This window comes from Tenrec ecaudatus, chromosome 3 (assembly GCF_050624435.1).
Source record: "Tenrec ecaudatus isolate mTenEca1 chromosome 3, mTenEca1.hap1, whole genome shotgun sequence".
In the NCBI taxonomy this organism is placed as follows: domain Eukaryota; kingdom Metazoa; phylum Chordata; class Mammalia; order Afrosoricida; family Tenrecidae; genus Tenrec; species Tenrec ecaudatus.
Window position 1 is genome coordinate 5,725,767 of NC_134532.1, and position 18,277 is coordinate 5,744,043.

The window sequence follows — 18,277 nt, forward strand, 5'->3', positions numbered from 1 at the left end:
TTCAAGATCCACACAATCACCTTTTCCTTCAGATTTTACATTCCTTTAGTGACTATACATTCCATATTAATTTTCTTGCTAATGCCATTCCTTATCCCTGCAAAAGGGTCCCATACACCCAAACCAAACCAAACCAAAGCCATTGCCATCCAGTCAGTTCTGACTCATAGCTACTTTATAGGACAAAGCAGAACCTGCCCCTTCAGGTTTCCAGGGCTACAAATCTGTTCCCCAGCAGAACATCTCCTCTTTCTCTAGAGGAGCGACTGGTGGCATTGTACTGAGCTGTCCCCTTGTAGCCCACTGCACCACCAGCACTCCTTCAACTCATTCCCTTCGAGTCAGTGTTGACTCAGAGCAACCCCCGCTGGTTTATGAGACTGTTTGTGAGAGTATAAAGTCCAGTCTTTCTCCCAGGGAGCACGGGTGGTTTTGAACTGCTGACCAGGCAGATCTCAGGCCAATGCATAACCACTACACCACCAGGGCTCCTCATCTCATACTTAGTAGGTTTGTAATATTAAATGCATAAATCAAATGAGTTTTTCAGCTTGCACATAAATTCTGAGTGACAATAACCTTAAAATTGTGGAATGATGGGGCACAAGAAATATTGTATCAAAAACTAGTTTTTAAAATTCATTTATCGTACTTAAAAGATTTACATGCTCCTTGTAAGATATTCAAGTAGTAGAAGGGAAGCAGATATTTTCCAATCCCTGATTTCATCTCTCTAGAAGTAATTGTTTGTTAGTAGTCGTTATAAACTCTTCTAGTCTTTTTTATATGCATATTATAAAATAAAAACAAGGCACTTGATAAACTTTTGAATTGAGGTTCTATCTTTTTTCTAAGAGAATCTCATTTTCTTCACTTAGATTCCTTCGAATTATTGCGTGCTGTATGTGAGGTAAATAATTTTGACTTTGTTTTTCCACCTTTAATGGGTAGTTCCAGAAATAAAGTCTGGTTGCAGTTCTAATCCCAGCAAGCCATGGTATCGTGGAATTTTATAAATGCAAAGGCATTTATGCATGCATTTTGTTTAAATTTTACCGAGAAGCAGGAGATAGACAAAGCATCTTACTTCTTTGTCAGCTTGCTTTGGTTGTAAAGCAAATAAATAAGACTACGCGCTTCGACAAAAGCAAAGAAAATGCAGTCACTTATTAAAGTGAATGTCTCTGAAAGAGTCTGATATCTCAGGGCAGAAGCCCGAGGCTTATATTTCCTCTGAATCATACCGAGTTGCCCACAATGAATCGTTGGGAACAGTGGTTAGCACTCTTAGAATCTCCACAAGCCGTTGGCTCAATGTGGACGTGAGCATGAATCTGAACAGAATATACAGAGTGTGTGACTCCTGTTGACTGTGCGCTGGGGATTCCTCAAAGGTTGTCTGGTTTTCACAATGGCTCTGCAGGTGCTGCCCACGGAAGCAGAGCTGAGATTTGATCCCCGGCCTGTCTCCTTCTGACCTTTACTCACTCTCTCCTTTGCCTAAGCCTCTTTCCTTTCCCAAAGTCTCACCTGTAAGTCCCTCTACAAGGACCAGTGGTGGTAAATTGTCAGACATGCTGCAGCTCGATCCAAACCTTATTGACGTGGAAGAAGAACAGGGGTAACTTAGGTTCCCAAACTTGGTCCATCATTGGAATCACCCGGGGGATTTGATGAACCTATAGGTTTGCTCCTGTAGAGATCATGATTCATGAGGTTTTAAATAGGGCCCAGGGAGCTGTCGTTTCACCAGATTTCCAGGTGATTCCACTGGTCAGCCAGGTTTGAGAACCTAGGGCCTAATACTTTGTAAAATATTTTTATTTTTATTTTATTTTTGTAAAATACTTTTAAAGTGCTCGAATAAGATAGCCGAACAATCTGGCATACATAGCCATTTCTGCTTTTTAATGGAAAAATAAAATGAGATATTTAGAAACCTGTAGTAATCGGTCATTACTAAATTTTAGCTCATTTAGTAGAAAGTCCTACCTCAGCTTAATTGAGTCAGTGTTAATCCCCCCAAATAAAGAATGAATCACTTCTTTGTATATTACAGTACTATAAAGTCGGCCCTCTGCCAAACATGAGTTCTTTTGCTAGTGATTGATTGATCTTTCCGGATGACATACCCAAAGAAAGTGAACCTCATTATCCTTCTAAGGAGCATCCTGGATTTTGCTTCCTCTATGACAAGTTTAATTGTTCTTTTAGCCGTCTTGATATATTTGATATTGTGTACTATCACCACAGTTCAAATGCATCCTTTCCTAGCTCAATAATCCCGACTAGACGACGAAGTTCTTGAAAACAGGGCCCAGGTCTCTTGGGTTAATTGCTGAAAGCCTTGCGTCTACCACAGTGCCTGGAATACAGCCACTCAGAGAGGAGTGTCTGGATCGGCATTGAAAATGCCCATAGCAATGCTTTTTTTTTTTTTTAACAGTTACTCTTTCTTCAGTTCCTGCCCCCCCCCCGCCATTTCTCCCACCCAGGCCCCACCCTGTGTAACTTCTGAGAGCAGTTGAGATCAGGCACGTTCAGGGTGGTATGACGGTAGACCCCTGCCGTTTCTTAGTCAAGACCTAGTCTCTGTTTTCTTCCAAGGGACTTTATCCCAATAGCTTTAGGTTTGCTTAGGAATGCGCACACTTCCTGTATTGCTGGTGGTTATTGTGAGCAAGTCAGATGCTGTACAACGATGCACTTGGATTGCAAAACGTTTGTATTAGATAGAGGCAGCCTTAATAGAGGACAAGGAACAAGCATATTCCTTTCTGTTTGCCCAGAGCATGGGTGGGTGAGACAAAGAAAAGGCTCTACTAACTTCCCCCACGTAGCTTCAAAGGGAGGAGCTTTCTTTCCAAAGCTGTATTATTTCAAGCAGTCTCCCCAACTCTGACTATGCCATAGCTGGCAGTGTTTTTCTGGCGCTTGGGAATCCCCAGACATGGCTTCGCGCAGACTCCTCACTGACTGAGGGACTTCACAGACTTGCTCCCCACACTGTGGCCTTGTGATGGCTGCACAGGTACACAGACAGCGAAGCTTAGCCACTCGAGATACCCCAAGTTTTGTACATAATATCACTTGTCTGTCCTTTCTAATCCACAGCTGGTCATGTTCGGAATTGGACCTGAGTGAAATTCGCCTGATCGTGTATCAGGACTGCGAAAGGCGAGGCAGACAAGTCTTATTTGATTCTAAGGCTGTTCACGAGGTTGAAGAGGAGGGGGCAGCTCAGGTATGAAATGTGGACTTGCTGTTTTCTTTTATGTTTGTGCCTTTAAATTTGCTCCCTGGTCCATCGTGTACTAATTCACAATCTTCTCTCTGAGCTCCCCTGGATAGTGCTTCACTAGTTCAGAAGGCTCCTGCCCCAATCCCCATGCTATTACTCAATGTTGGTAAAGTAAGTTGCAAGCCAGGGGTGAAGCAGTCAACCACACACACAAGGTGAATGTACAGGTGTGAGGCAATCTAGTAAGATTGTGATGCCAAGTGTGATGTGCAATAGGGAAATGGAGAACTCTAAAATCCAGAAGGGGTTACTAGTAATGGGAAGTGCAAGTAATAGGAAGGGCTTCAAAAAGTTTCTGGTAAAATGACATGAAAAGAAAATGGAACTTGTCCACGAACTTTTTGAAGCCCCCTGTTATGTTTTCAATAGACGTAAATAGATATTGTATAAACCAAACTAAACCCAACCCACTGCCGGTGAGTTGACTGTGACTCACTCACAGTGGCTCTGTAGGCCAGTAGAACTCCGTGGGGTTTTGAAGGCCGCGCATCTTTTTTTTTTTTAACAATTTATTAGGGGCTCATACAGATTGCCCTGCTTTGCCCTGTGGAGAAGCTGCTAGGTGTGGATTCTGCTGAGCAGTCCAGCATTTAGTCAGGGGCACACCAGCTGAAACAAACGAAATCGTTTTCTTATACTATGGTAAGATGCACTGTTAGCATGTGTTTCTGAAACCCAACTGGTCGAGGCATTTGTCTATTTCCTTTGTGGAGCACGGAAGAGGTGAACATGGGAGCAGGGGTGGTGTGGGTGGGTGCTGGGCACAGTAGCATGAGGACAGACCAGCTCTTGACCCCATGGAGGTCGAATAGGAAAGGTAAAGGCACACGTGTCAGAGGTGAGCACCCAAGCCCGCTGCACCGGTGTCTTGTGGACAGCAGTCCATCCAGTGAACCAGTGGCTGGCAAATAAATTCTGTAAAACTCTTCTCGTAGGGTTTTCTGTGGCCAATTTTGGGAAGTGAGGCCTTTCTTTCAAGGCACCTCTGGTGGACTTGAACATCCAGTCTTTTGTTTTGCAGCTGAGTACATTATCTGTTCTACCCAGGGACTGTGGCACTAACCTTGGTAACCATAAAATTGTTACCAAGTTAAAAAAAATAAACCTGTGGGTACTGATTATTGTCATGTTTATTAACTTGGCACCTCTCCTTACCAAGATCTGCCTGGGGTGGGGTGGGGAATGCTTTGCAATTAGCTGTTAACCTGTAGAGGTTGATGGTTTCTAACTCACCTAATGGCACTGCTAAAGAAATGCCTCCTTGTTATCAGAAAACCCCAAACAAGCAAACAGATTAAAAAAAAAAGACATATTGTTGAGAAGAGGGATGTTGGAGAAGAGACCCCAAACCCATCTGTAGACAATGGGTGACAAGGAAGGGATGAGTCAATCAGGGTGCAGTATAGCACCGATGAAACACACCATATTCCTCTGATTCCTTGAGGCTTCCTCACCCCCAGTATCATGATCCCAGTCCTGCCTTTCACTGTGGGCTAGACAGAAGCATGTCCACAGGCACAGGTAAGAGCTCAGGACACCAGGAATCTAGATCAGATTAACCCCTCAGGAACAGAAGTGGGAATAAGGGATACCAGGAGGGTAACAGGAAGGTGGGGGTAGGAGGGAGGAATGGAGAATCGATAGAAATGATTGGCACATAACCTCACCCCATCCCCCCAGGGATACAAACAACAGAATCCATTGGAGAAGGGAGACAGCGGTCAGTGGAAGATATGAAAATAAAAATAATTTATAATTTATCAAGGGGTCACGAGGGTGGGAGGAAGAAAAGAGGAGCTGATACCAACAGCTCAAATAGGAAGTCAATGTTCAGGAAATAATGATGGCAACATGTACAAATATCCTTGATACAATCGATATATGGATTGTTATAAGAGTTGTAAGAGCCCCCAATAAAATGGTTTAAAGAAAGAAAGAAAGTCCTGGTGGTGTGCACCCACGCAGATTACAGCCAAGAACATCCGATGGGAGCAGTCCTCCTCTAACACGGGAGGTTACCGTAAATTGAGGCGGTCTCAGCAGCAGCGTGTGTGAGTTGTGTTGGTTTTGTAATTCTGTCGATGTGTAGACCTCCGATATGGACAGTTGGTATCGCATTCTTTGCCTCATCGGGGCCACCGGCCTGTTTTCCTGACTTTGAAAAGGATCATTCCTGCAGGAAGGAAATGTTTGGTTCAAGGCCGTTTGGCTGGGTGGATTCCACAGTGCTTTAAGGTGGAATTCTGCCAGTTAGCTAATCATGACAGTAGCTGCTGGGCTTGCTAGGCAGGTGGGGATTGGAGAACAGAATCTCTCGGGTGAGTCGCAGCAAGCTTTAATGGAAGCTGTGCATGAAAGTCACCCATGTTTGGTGGACAGGAGCTGCTTTCCCACATTGTTTCCCCTTTCTCCGAAAGACTGGCATAGGTGGTTTAGTTGAACACACATCTCATCACCAGGATTTCCTAATGATGTGTTGCCAGATGAATGGGAAGAATTCTCACCGGTTTTCAAAAGAAATGGGAACTTTAGCCTGACAGCTGTAATAACCCAGCATCTGCAGCATAGGTTTGTCGAGAAGAGGCTCATGTAATCAGAAAGGTGGCATCTGTTCAGGGAAGCTGTCACTTTGCCCAAGGCTGCAAAAATGGCACAATTACTGTGCTAGTCACTCACTGTATGAGATGCTGCCTCCAATTACGGACTCGTACGTAGGTCGCACTCCAGCCCAAAGCTCTAGCACTCGCAAGGCACAGCACAGTTCGTGTCATCTGGGGCCCACCAGCCATTCTGTGGACGAGAGACGAGGCTTTCCACTCCTAGTTTCAAGAAACCGTGGGGCGCAGGGAAGCTATAACCCTGCATCGAGTCAGAAACGAGCCGATGGCAATGTTTGGGGCTTGGGAGTTGGATCTCTGAGGGTCTGGATTATGGCTTTCAGAAAAGCAAGCTCACTGCCATCGAGTCCATGTCGACTCACAGCAACCCTACGGGACAGGGTGGATCTGCCCCTCTGGGCTTCCAAGACAGTAACTCTACCCGCCCCCCGACCCCCACCCAAGTCCAAGTACATTTATTTCCCAGATTGCGAATTGTCTTTTATTTTCATTGTGGTTTTTGGGGAGTTGGGTTTTATATTTTTACCTTTAGATGTGGTTTATTTTATATTTTTTATTAACTGGGAATTAATACAGGTATATCATTCCTAGACAGTAACTCTTTACAGGAGTAGAAAACCGTCTTTCTCCCATGGAGCAACTGGTGGTTTCAAATTTCGGCCCTGTAGCTAGCAGCCCATTGTGTAACCACCAGGGCTCTGAACTAGGATTATGACTTACCAAGTGCTCTTAAATAAAACCAAACCGATCTCATAGCTGTTTAGTGATTACCATAGTTCTCAAGACTATAAATCTTTATGGAAACAGACCGCCACGTCTTACTCCCACAGCACAGCTCATGAACTCCATCCAGTAACATTTTGGTTAGCACCGAGTGCTTTAACTGCTGTGCCACCAGGGCAGAAACTGAAGAGAGTGTTGCCTGGTAGTCGGGTGCAGGGTACGGGAATAGCCAAGCATGGCTTTGATGTCCTGGTTGCCAGTGACTGTTGTGACCCCACACGTTCTGTGTAGTGCTTTCCGTACACTCTTTGCTCATGTACACCCTGTTCCCTTGGCAAACAGAGTTATATCATGAGTGTGTGTCCAGCACATGACTGCAGGTTTTTGCATTGGACTACCCGTGTACTGGCCCCCTGGAGATCAGATAACTGCAGTCAGTCACAGTGATGCCTCTTCCAGCAAAAGCTGCGCAAAATAAAAGAAGGTAGATTGGTAAATCTCGAGTACAGTGGGGCTTCCAAAATTTCAGAAGAAATGGAACCAAAAAGAATGGAAATTTCCCAGGACCTTTTGACAGCCCGTTCAAAGAGGATACCAGGACGCTTCTGTAGGGAGTATGTGTATTTAGTGAGGGAGAAGATAGTAATCAACGGAGGTTTATCTTTACACCTTTGCACAGAATTTTCCTGGTGATCTAATGCAAATTCATTCATAAAAATGAGCAGTGAGCTCTTCCATAGGGCCAGCAGATAATCCTGTATCATCTCTGACCTTTAAAGACCTGTTTCCAGTACACATCAATCCCCGGGAGCTCCCATTTCCGGGACGTGGCCACCTTACTCTTCATAAGCTCAGGCTTCCTGGCTGTCCTTCCTGATATCAGCTCTGGAAGAGTCCGAGAGGAGGCGTGCCACCAGAAGCAGCAAGCCCCGTCTTTCCAAGTGAATGGTTTTCTTTTTAATCGTTTTATTAGGGGCTCATACAACTCTTATCACAATCCATACATGCATCAATTGTGTAAGGCACATTTGTACATTCATTGCCCTCATCATTCTCAAAGCATTTGCCCGCCACCTAAGCCCCTGGTAGTTTTGTTTTCTTAGTTCAACTTGCTTGTTAAACATTTGAATTGATGTCTTTCTCCACATCCATTCTGCAGATTATGACTCTAAAAGTTCTGATCACCAAAACAGAGATTGGATCTCGCTGGAACCCTTCAAAGTATGAGTTGAAATGTAAATAAGAGTTGCATATTTTTAAGAAGGATAACGGGTTAATACATAACCACCTCTCTTGTCTAGTATCCTTGTTCAGCAATACTGCCCCAGTCCCCTCAATTACCTTGTTTTCTGCCCTCATTAGAAAGGGAGGAAGAACGTCTGGCTTTTTAATCAACCTGGACACAGTTTCTTTTAAAAAGGAATGCCTAATGAGGAATGTGTTGGTGAAGCTGATGTACTTAGCAGTGCAATGGCCTGCTGGTGTCTCTCCCCAGAACCCGGAGGATGTCCCTATTAAAAGGCCAGCCAGGTCCTGTCAGGGAAGCAGCAGCAGCGTGAGCAGCAGCAGCAGCAGCAGCAGCCTGTCTTTCCACAGTTCTTCTGGGGGATCTTTACAACATGCTAAGGAGCAGCTCCCAAAGTACCAGGTAAAACTGTCCTGTCAGTAGGAAAACCCCAGGGCTTGAAGTCATTTATGATAATTTCTTTACAGGGGCGAATGCCTTCTTGGGGGTTCCACTACACCTGTGGTTCTCAGCCTTCCTAATGCCGCCACCCTTTAGTACAGTTCATGTTGTGGTGACCCCCTTCAACCAGAAAATTATTTCAGTCGCTACTTCATAACCAATTTTGCTGCTGTTATGAATTGTAATATAAACATCTCATCTACAGGATGTATTTTTCATTGTTACAAATTGAACATAATTAAAGCATAGTGATTAATTATAAAACAATATGTAATTGTTTACATAGAAATAAATTGTTTCTATGTTTCTAAATTGTTTACATAGAAATAAATGCCAAATATTTATTTCTAATTACAAATAAATGAAATTTTGTCTTGAAGCATGGTGTAGCATAGGTAACAGTCTTAATATGACAATAGTAAACTACATTGCTACATTTTGAGACAGTATGTGTAACAAGCCAACCTCAATGGGAAGGTTGAGATAGCTTCTTTCTCACCAGAACAGCGTATCTGTATGTGGGTGGACCTGCCTGGAGACTGAAAGAGGAGCGATGTCTCGGTTCCTAAGACCATCGGAAAGTAGAGTTTTCTGATGGTCTAAGGCAACTCCTGTGGAAGGGTCATTTGATACCCCCCCCCCCGCCCCCAATGGAGTCATGACCCACAGGTTGAGAACCGCCGTGCTACAGGAACGTGAGAACAAGCACTGGAAGAGTATACTTCTAAATGTTTCATGGCAGTGCTACTTTTACACTTGGCTTTTTTCACAATGAATAGGATAATCACCCAAAGGTGATACAACATAACACTTACTGATGTGGATCGAAATGTGAGTCTCCCCCCCAAAAAAAAATGTGTTGTAAACCCTAAACTCTGTATCTGAAGCTATAGTATCCCATTTGGGACCTCAGTGTCTTTGTGTTATGTTAATGCGACAGGATGAGTGTTGGTATATCTTGAGTCAGTCTCTTTGGAGATACAAATGGGATTAAACAAGCAAGCAAATAGAAGAGAAGCAAAAATAAAAAACCAACTCACTGCCATCATTGTTGACTCAGAGCCATCCCCTGAGGGTTTCCCAGTCGGTAACTCTTTACAGTAGTAGAAAGCCCAGTCTTTCTCAGAAGCTGCTGGTGGTTTCCACCCTTCGTCGACCTTGCGGATCACAGTCCAACTCGTAGCCGCTATACCCCCAGGGCTTCTTAGAAGAGAGGCGGGATGGGGTAAAATAGATGCCCAGACACAAGGAGATCTCCAGGAAACCAGGACAGAAGTTGAAGGGATACAGACCTTTCTGCAGAAGCAGCGGAAAGAGAAAGCCTTGCCCTGTAGCAGGTACCCGGAAATCCAACTCTCCTGAACTGTGAGAACACATTTCTGCGGGGTAACCCCTTACGCTTGTGGCATTTCCGCTGAGGTAGCGTGAGCTAACCAAGCACAGAGTGGAACAGCCCTGTAGGGTTTCCAAGGCTGTAATCTTCATGGAAGCAAATGGCACATCTTTGTCCTGTGCAGCGACTGGTTCAGACCACCGATCTTTTCGTTATCTGCCGAGTACCAGAAGGGTCAAATAGATATTTTTAAATCTTTGGAGGTAGCATGGTTTCTGTCATCTTTTAGACATTCACTGTTATCGCCCAGCGCTATGGACCTGCAGTGAGCAACGACCTGAAGAAAAAGCATGGCCAGTGGACTGATGATCCAAAGGCAAATTTTATTTCCAAAGAACAGCTTTATATGTTATAATGAGGCAAGGGTGTATAGCGCGCATAGTGTCTCAATAACATCGTGATAAAATTGCGCTACACACAAACCATTCCTTGGGACTAATCTTATATTTCTCAGTGTACTCAGGGAATCTGGGGTTACACAGTGTCTCCAAACACCCCAGAGTGTCACTACTAAAACTCAGTGACTCTCTAAAATGCCCCTTTTTAATTTTATAGCTAATGCTGAAGAGCTAAAAAAAAAAAAGGCAGCTATCTGCTGAAGCTGTGGTTTTTCTAAAATGCTGCAGGCTACAGAATGGAACATTTGGTCAAACTGAACTTGACGCAAGCTTGAGATCATCCCCTTCCGCCGTCTTCTGTTCTTATTGCAGCCCTAGAACAATTTGACCCTGAACAGTTCTAATGTCTTTATCACCTTCTTCATCACGTCATCATCATCATCACCACATCCGTATCACATTTCTTATCTCCTCATCACATTCCTCATCACATCCGCATCACATTCCTTTCCCTTCTTTACTGGTTTTTGGGAGTATACTGAGTTCCTGCACAAACTTTAACTCTTTCCTTACTTCTGCTTGGGTCTGCCAAGCAATTCTTTTTGTTTGCATAAAAGCAACAATTTTCCCCTAGGGCTACATATACACCACCTTGTTGGCCTATATCAAGGGCAGAGGCACCTAGGCCTGAGGATCCCTTCACTCTTAGACCTACTAAAAGGGGCACTAATAATAGGAATGGTTCTGCGAGATCAGGTGCTTTCTGCGATTATGCCCAGGTGTCTCTTCTTTCTGTCCCACTGCATAGGCACACCTGGGGGATTACATGAACCATATGCACAGCTCAGAATACTTGTTTTGGTTGGAAATAGGACATATAGACAAGGGGTAAGTTCAGAGGTACAAGCAAACCAGGTGGCAGTGGGGCTTTTAATGGGGTACAACGGATGCCTAACAATGTTAAAGTCAGGAGAGCCACCCACCCTGGGCCTATCTCTAGAGTTAATTTAGTTAGAGTCTCTTTTAGGGTCCAAGTCATCTTTTCAACTTGCCCTGAGCACCAAGGGTACTAGGCAGTACGTAATTTCCAATTTGTGCCTAAAATTTTCTTTAATGTTTGTATAGTTTGAGCAACAAATCCGGGTCTGTTGTTTGACTCAGTGGTGTCAAACTCCTCTCACCTAGGGACTATTTCGTCTAATAACTCTTTACCTACTACCTGAGCAGTTTCTTTCTTTTTTTTTTTTTGAGCAGTTTTTTCTTGGTGTGGAATGCTTCCACTTAACCTTTAAAAAGTGTCCACAGGAACTAACAAATACCTATAATTCCATTGTCTTGGTTTAATCTCTGTAAAATCTACTTCCCAGTGCGTTCCTACCTCGCATCCTGGTTCTCTGGTCCTGACAGGGTGTGGAGCGCAGGCATTTACTTGTAGGCAACTCTGACTGCAGTCACCACTTCTGCTGTCTTGGCGAGCTTTGGGGCCTCAAATTGAACAAATCCTGCCAGTTTGCTAGAGCCTGGATGAGTATAGGCTTGCAGCTGCTTCATGAGCCTTTTACTTTCACTTTCTGGTAAGATGTGTCCGCCCTCTGGCAGCCAGTACCAGGTCTGTTCTTAAAGCTGAGGCTCAAGCTGCTTTATTCGCCTTTCAGTTGTGTAGGGCCGTGGATGGCCAGGACAATGCACAACAGACACTTTATTGGGCGTCCAGACAGCTTCTGACAGCTGCAAAATTTCTTCTTTATTTTTAATTTCAGTCCCTTCTGAGTTCAGCCAACTTCTTTCCTTATCTCTAAAGGGGACAGGGTACTGCGGATTGCCGCTGGGCTTGCTCCAGGTTATAGGTAAACCACAACTGGAGGCATGTGGGCTGCAAACCCAGGGGTGGGGGTATTCTTCTGCCCAAGCCCCCCAGGATGTCAGTCAATAGTCTTCCCTCAGACACTAGAGAGGAAGGCTCAGTGACTGTCAAGAGATAACTGTCCTTCAAGGGAGGAGTCTCAGAGTCTCACCAGAGGGCTTCTTCTTCGGGCCCACCCAATGCTACTTGGGTATGGTTTGGTTGAAAGCTGGTCACCTCCTTAAGCTTAGTCCAAGAGACAGTTTCTAATTTGCCTGTTGCTCCTTGAATGGTAGTCTTCTTTGTGCTGATAGGACCTGCTGCTTCCTGGGGATCGAGAGGCTTGCCCCTGTGTCTACAAGGAATGTGACAGGCCTGCTCCCCACTTTGAGGGTTATCATAGGCTCGCGGGGAGAGGGAGGGAGGCAGCGGTGCCCGGTGCCCCGACCTCCTCAGTCCAGTTCTAAGACTGGAGTGGGTGGAGCCTCTGCCCGGCGGGGCTGATTTCTATGCTGATGTCAGTTGGACTTCCAATGTCAGGCTTCTTTGCAATAGGCACATTGGTTCTTGCCTAGTGTTTTACACGTATTCTGTCTGTTCTGCCTGCCTGGTCCGTGACAGGCTGCTGGTCTCCCTGCAGTCATGGTGAGGATTCTGGCCATTGTTTTGACTTGCTTCTCTCTGGTGGGTTTTTATTATAAGTTTTTTTATGCTATTTGTAATCATTCACTAGCATTTCCCCCTGCAAACCCTTCTACTTTCTGTAACCTTTTCCTGATGTCTGGTGTGGTCTGGGACACAAAAGCTACATTAATGGCCTTGTAATTATCTGGTGCCTCTGGGTCTATAGGGATAGCCGGTAGGCATCAAACCACCTCTCTAAATGAGCTACTGGGCTCTCATCCTTTCCCTGAATTACACTAGTTACGTTGGACAAATTAATGGGGCAGCGCGCTGACTCCCAGAGACCACTACCTCGGAGTCCCGCGGTAGACAGGGAGGCGTTCCCTACCTTCAGGGAGGTTTGGGTCCCCGTCAGGGAGGCACAAGGCGAAAGCAGATTCCAACTCCTGGGGTTCAGTCTTGGGTCTCCCGTCTGCTCCCAAGACCTCTTCCTGGCTCTCCCTGTGAATACAGTCACACTCCTCGGCTGTAAAGAGGGTCTGGCGTCGCTGTTGACAATCGTCCCACATTGGCCAAGGGGGATTTGACTGCACAATATCAACGCAGAGGGTGATGTAGATGAGTTGGTCTGATGTCTGGCTTTTCCAGCTATTTTGACTTAAAGTGAAAACTCGGACCGGGTAACACAGAGAGGGCCGTCCCAGGTAAAAGTTCTGAATGGGCTCAGATATGGGTGATAAACAGAAGACAGTGACGCTGGTACAATAAGCATTGAAGATATGATAATAAATGGAAAATAGGCTTATCCGGGGACCCTTTCAATACAACAGTACTAAGTTTAGGTACACCGTCAACATGCAGAGAATCAGATAGGGATTATTATTTAAAATGACTTCGGGGATAGGCGGTAAAGGCGCAGAGGGAATAATCGCACTCAAAATGTTATGCCCTTCCTTTTTCAAGTTTCCATCATCTATTTCATATTCACACAGAGAAGCATGAGCTTTTCCCAAAATGTTCTTGAGCCCTGACCCAAGCCTCATCATCAAGGGTGCCTTCATCTGGAAACCAGGGATTCAACTCTCGGATTACTCCCAAACAATCAGTAATCCTATTTCTCGAAACAGAGCGCTCATGGTTTTTGCTGTGTGGCAAATAAGTCCGGGAAAAGCACCCAACTTTCCCTGGGAATTCCCCATGGAGTCACTGCCCCACACCCCTCACTTTAGAGAAGTCGCTACTTCTTAATGTCAATTCCAGGGGGCTCATAACCCGGGCAGGCCCCTGTTTTAGGCACCATATTGTTACCGTCCAGCAGTATGAATATGAACCTGCAGTGAGTGACGACCTGGAGAAAAGAGTGGCCAGTGGGCTGATGATCCAAAGCAAATTTTATTTCCAAAGTACAGCTTTATATGTTCTAACGAGGCAAGGGTGCATAGCGCGCATAGTGTCACAGGAACATCATGATAAAATTGTGCTAAGCACAAATAATTCCATGGGACTTAGCTAATCTTTCTCAGGGGATCTCGGAATGTCATCTTGGAAAGTGGGAAAACATTGTCCCAGCGTTCTGTGTTACAGTGTCCCCAAACAGCCCAGGGAGTCACTACTAAAACTCAATGACTCTATATCCACAAAACGCTGCCTGTGCTAAATAGCATTTCTGATCAGTGTTGTGTTGATTATATAGTTGAATAGTACTAAGCGATCTTCCTTTTGGAATATGTTATACCCTGTTTATTTCATATGTTAATCCTTATATAGGGAGTTTATAAGTGGAAATAGTTATAATCTTTTGTGTTTCATAACAAGATTAAGAATGAACTCTGCTAAAGCATTTGGCTCTTGTATGAAGAAACTGTCTATAAAGAAGAAGAAACTGACATTAGTAAGAGATGGGGTGGGGTGAGAGGGGTAATAGGCAGTCACAATTGTAGATTAAAATTGTAACATGACTAGTAGCTACTTTGAAAAGTAGTCATAATTGTCCACTAAAGAGAGACCAGAAGATTAATAAACATTGCTTTTTATTGAGTTGTGCGTCGGGCTGTGTCGTGTGCTGTCCTTTAATTCCTGGCCTTTGTCTTTTATGTGTGGCAGTATGCAAGACCAGCCTCTGACGTCAGCATGCTTGGGGAAATGATGTTCGGCTCAGTGGCAATGAGCTATAAAGGTTCTACCTTAAAGATCCACTATATACGGTGAGTTGGGTCTTCCTTGTCTGCTAATTGTGAGAAGTGATGTTGACTTCTTCTTTTAAAAAATGCATTCTCTTCTTTTTCTTTTTTGCTAGTTCTCCTCCACAGCTGATGATTAGTAAAGTCTTCTCTGCTAGAATGGGCAGCTTCTGTGGGAGTACAAATAAGTAAGTGTGGAAATTTGCCTACTGTCTTCCCCCTTTTTAAAGTAACTATTTCTGGAAAGAATCACTGAGAGCCTTGAGGATTTTAGAGATGAGAAAGAAGCAGTATGCATCTACATTAACAAGAATGTTTAAGAAGTAGTCCTTTTTGTAGAACGTGTTTTATGATGATGTCATGGGTTGTCCCCAGCATCCAGCTTTTCAGTGAGAAACCCAGAGAGTTAACCTTTCATGCCCTCCAGGGACTCCATCGACCTATGTTTTTGCTGTGTGCCGTTAAGTTGATTCTCACTCGTAATGATCTTATAGACATAATGATCGTGTAGGGTTTCCTAACCTCTAATTTTTAGGGGTGCTGGTTTTTTCTCCTTCCAAGCCACTGGTGGGTTTTGAACCCTGAACTTTTGGTTAGCAGCCGAGTGTTTAACTACGGCACCACTAAGACTCCTTCCATTGTCCAATAAGTGAATATTAAAAAAATTTTTTAAAGTCTTTGATGTTATCCAAACAAAAAACCAAAGTCACTGCCACCAAGTTGATGCTGACTCATAGCAACCGTATAAGACATGATAGAATTGCCCCTGTGAGTTTCTGAGACTGTAACTTTACAGGGGTAGAAAGCCCAGTGAGGGGCTGGTGGTTTTGAACTGCGGACCTTGCAGATCACAGCTCAGTGTGTAACTACTATGCCCTCAGGCCTCCTTTGACTTTATCAGGTGTCTTTAAAGACATATCCTCCTTGTTTTCCACATTTGGTGTCTCCATCTGCTCCCCACTGTGCTCCTGCCACTGTTCAGCAAGGTCTCGTACCCTGAAAGGAAATCAAAAGGCAAGGAGAAGTGAGGCTAAATTAGTGAGTTTATTTTCCAGTATTAGTTTGCCTTTGTCATCCAATATTTTTAATTAATCTACTGCTTGTTTACATATTTACCTATGTACTGTTTCCGGGAAGCGTCAGGCACACAGTAGGTTTTCCGGGCTTATGGAAGGATGGGTGTGTCAGGCACACAGTAGGTTTTCCAGGCTTATGGAAGGACGGGTCCCCTGTGGTTGCCATCTTGTCTGAGCAGTCAGTAGCCATGCCAGGTGCCTAGCACTTGGGTCATGCAATATTTTGATCTTCCCTTCTGAGTTTATACCCCTCTCTCTTACGCATCTGTATAGACTTAGAATACCCAAAATGTCTAATTGAGACCCTTTTCTGACGCATTATTCCATATATTTGAACACCCAAGCAAAGGTACTTCAAGCACTTCTTTTTGGATGTAACAAGAGTATTTATTACCCTTTGGTGCATTTGAAAGAGAGGCTTTCTATAACTACAGGATATTCTTTGAGAGAAACGGAGTTTCCTGGGAAGCTAGAAGGATTTTCCTCTCTAGATATGGACGCCTCTAGGTAAACCTTTGAGGAGCTCTAGTCACGTAGTGGTTATGCATTGGGCTGCTGATTGCAAGGTCCAAAGTTCAAAGCCACCAACTGTTCCTCAGGACATAGGTGGGGCTTTCAGCTCTCATAAAGAGTTACAGTTTTGGAAACTCATAGGGGCAGTTCTGCGTTGCCCTGCAGGGTCACTATGAGTCTGAATTGATTCGATGGCAGTGAGTAAGTGAGTGAGAGAATTTAAGTCTTTGCTTACACTTACAATGAAAGAGTGAATGTGCTTATTAATACTGGATTGTCATGAGTTAAGCCATTATGTTAATTGGTGGCTATTTCTTATAGAGATTCCTTTTCAGACATCTACAGTGACCCAAACATTTATTACAACTTCCTATTTTAAAATACTGAGCTCAGATTTAATGAAAAATTATTTGGGCCTCATTAAGAGATAGATCCTTGAGGTTCTGGTATTTTCCTTGTTAATAAATACAATAAATTTTAAAAACCGGTTACCCGCATCTTCATAGGAGAAAGATGAGACTGTCTGCTCCTAGAAAGATGTACAGCCTCAGAAAGCCAAAGGAGCTGCCCTATGGGGTCTTTATGTCCTATAGGGTCTATAAGCTACTCCTGTAGGGTCACTACGAGTAGGAATCAGCTCAATAGCAGCAGGTGGGTTTACTGTCACCTTTGTTTTGAGGAGTAAATTTAACCTTTTAGACGTTTGGAAACCAAACTGTTAGGACAATCATAATCATTCTTAACCTGTTCCCTGCAAATAAAGATTGCTGAATTGCTGAATAGCCATAGTCACAGAACCAACATTCTGCGTTTGATGTTCCGTTTTCTATGGCCCTGTGGGCTAGGCATTGGGCTCATAACTCAAGGTTGATGGTTGAACCCACCTCCCAGCTGCTTTATGGAGAAAGTTGAGGCTATCTTCTTCCACACAGATTCAGCCTCAGAGCCCTGCATAGGGGTGCTGGGTGTTAGAATCAGCCTCTGTGACAGTGGCTTTGGGTTTTGAAATCGTTAGGCAGGTACTTGTGTAGTTTATAAATTGGACTATTTGCAGAAAGCTGTTCTTTAACTTTCTGTATGATGTTACCAGTTTAATTCCCTTTGGTAGAGATCTTACTCATTTATAAAGTAAAATCTTGAGTAGCTGATCAGTTAGTCTGTATTTAGAAGTCTGTTTGCAAAAAAAAAGCAAAAAAACCCCCACCTTTTTATTTGTGTCTTGACGTTTTTCTCCTCTTTCTCCCTTCCTCCCTATCTCTGGCTTTAGCTTGCAAGACAGCTTTGAATACATCAACCAAGATCCTAATTTGGGGAAACTGAACGCAAATCAAAATAGTTTGAGTACTTGTCGTACTGGAAGTAACCTAGGTAAAAGTGGGCACACAGACGGATTGTCTTTTTGAGGACCACGGCTGTGGGCGTGCATTTTGCTTTATTTGATTTTGTTGTATTGTTTTGTTTTGTTTCCGTTACCTTTAATCTGTGTTTGTTTATTTTGTGTGTGTATTCTGTTTGCCTTCTTCTGTGTGTTCCTGTCTCCAGGTCTGCTGCAGGCCTGCAGCAGCAAACTACTGCTGGGGGTAGCTGAAGGAGGACCCCTCCGGCTCACCCGCAGTGCTTCTTTCTTCGCAGGTTTGTGTGGAATACGGAGTACAGTGGGACCCACACACGTGCTCATAAATCCTGTGCAGGCTCTTAGAAAACCAGAAATCCTATTGGGATGCCTCTCTAGAAATCTCAGGGGCTCTTTTGAGAGGAGATACTAGTTGCAAATGCGGTCAACTTCCTGGTGTTTTGAAAATTCCACCAGTGAACCTCTGCTGTCAAATTCTTTGCTGATGCCTCAGTGTAAGCTGAGATTCGGATTTCTATCTGAAATGAGCCAGCCCCTAGTATATGTTTTTTGGTTTGTTTGTTTGTTATAAATCATTTTATTGGGGGCTCGTACAGCTCTTATCACAATCCATACAGATATCCATTG

The 18,277-nt window shown here is 44.1% G+C and overlaps 1 protein-coding gene across 2 annotated transcripts in view; it reads left to right on the forward strand.

Moving 5' to 3' along the window:
• The window catches only part of FNIP2 (folliculin interacting protein 2), a 152,344-nt gene that overhangs the window by 74,659 nt on the left and 59,408 nt on the right, over positions 1 to 18,277 (forward strand). Inside the window, exons 2-7 of one of the 2 annotated variants that reach the window (XM_075543641.1) lie at positions 3,115 to 3,244; positions 8,138 to 8,290; positions 14,631 to 14,731; positions 14,824 to 14,895; positions 17,564 to 17,664; positions 17,839 to 17,928. In XM_075543641.1, the coding sequence (XP_075399756.1) occupies positions 3,115 to 3,244; positions 8,138 to 8,290; positions 14,631 to 14,731; positions 14,824 to 14,895; positions 17,564 to 17,664; positions 17,839 to 17,928 (647 nt within the window). The remainder of the gene's footprint in view (positions 1 to 3,114; positions 3,245 to 8,137; positions 8,291 to 14,630; positions 14,732 to 14,823; positions 14,896 to 17,563; positions 17,665 to 17,838; positions 17,929 to 18,277) is intronic. The other variant, XM_075543642.1, reaches the window with a different exon arrangement.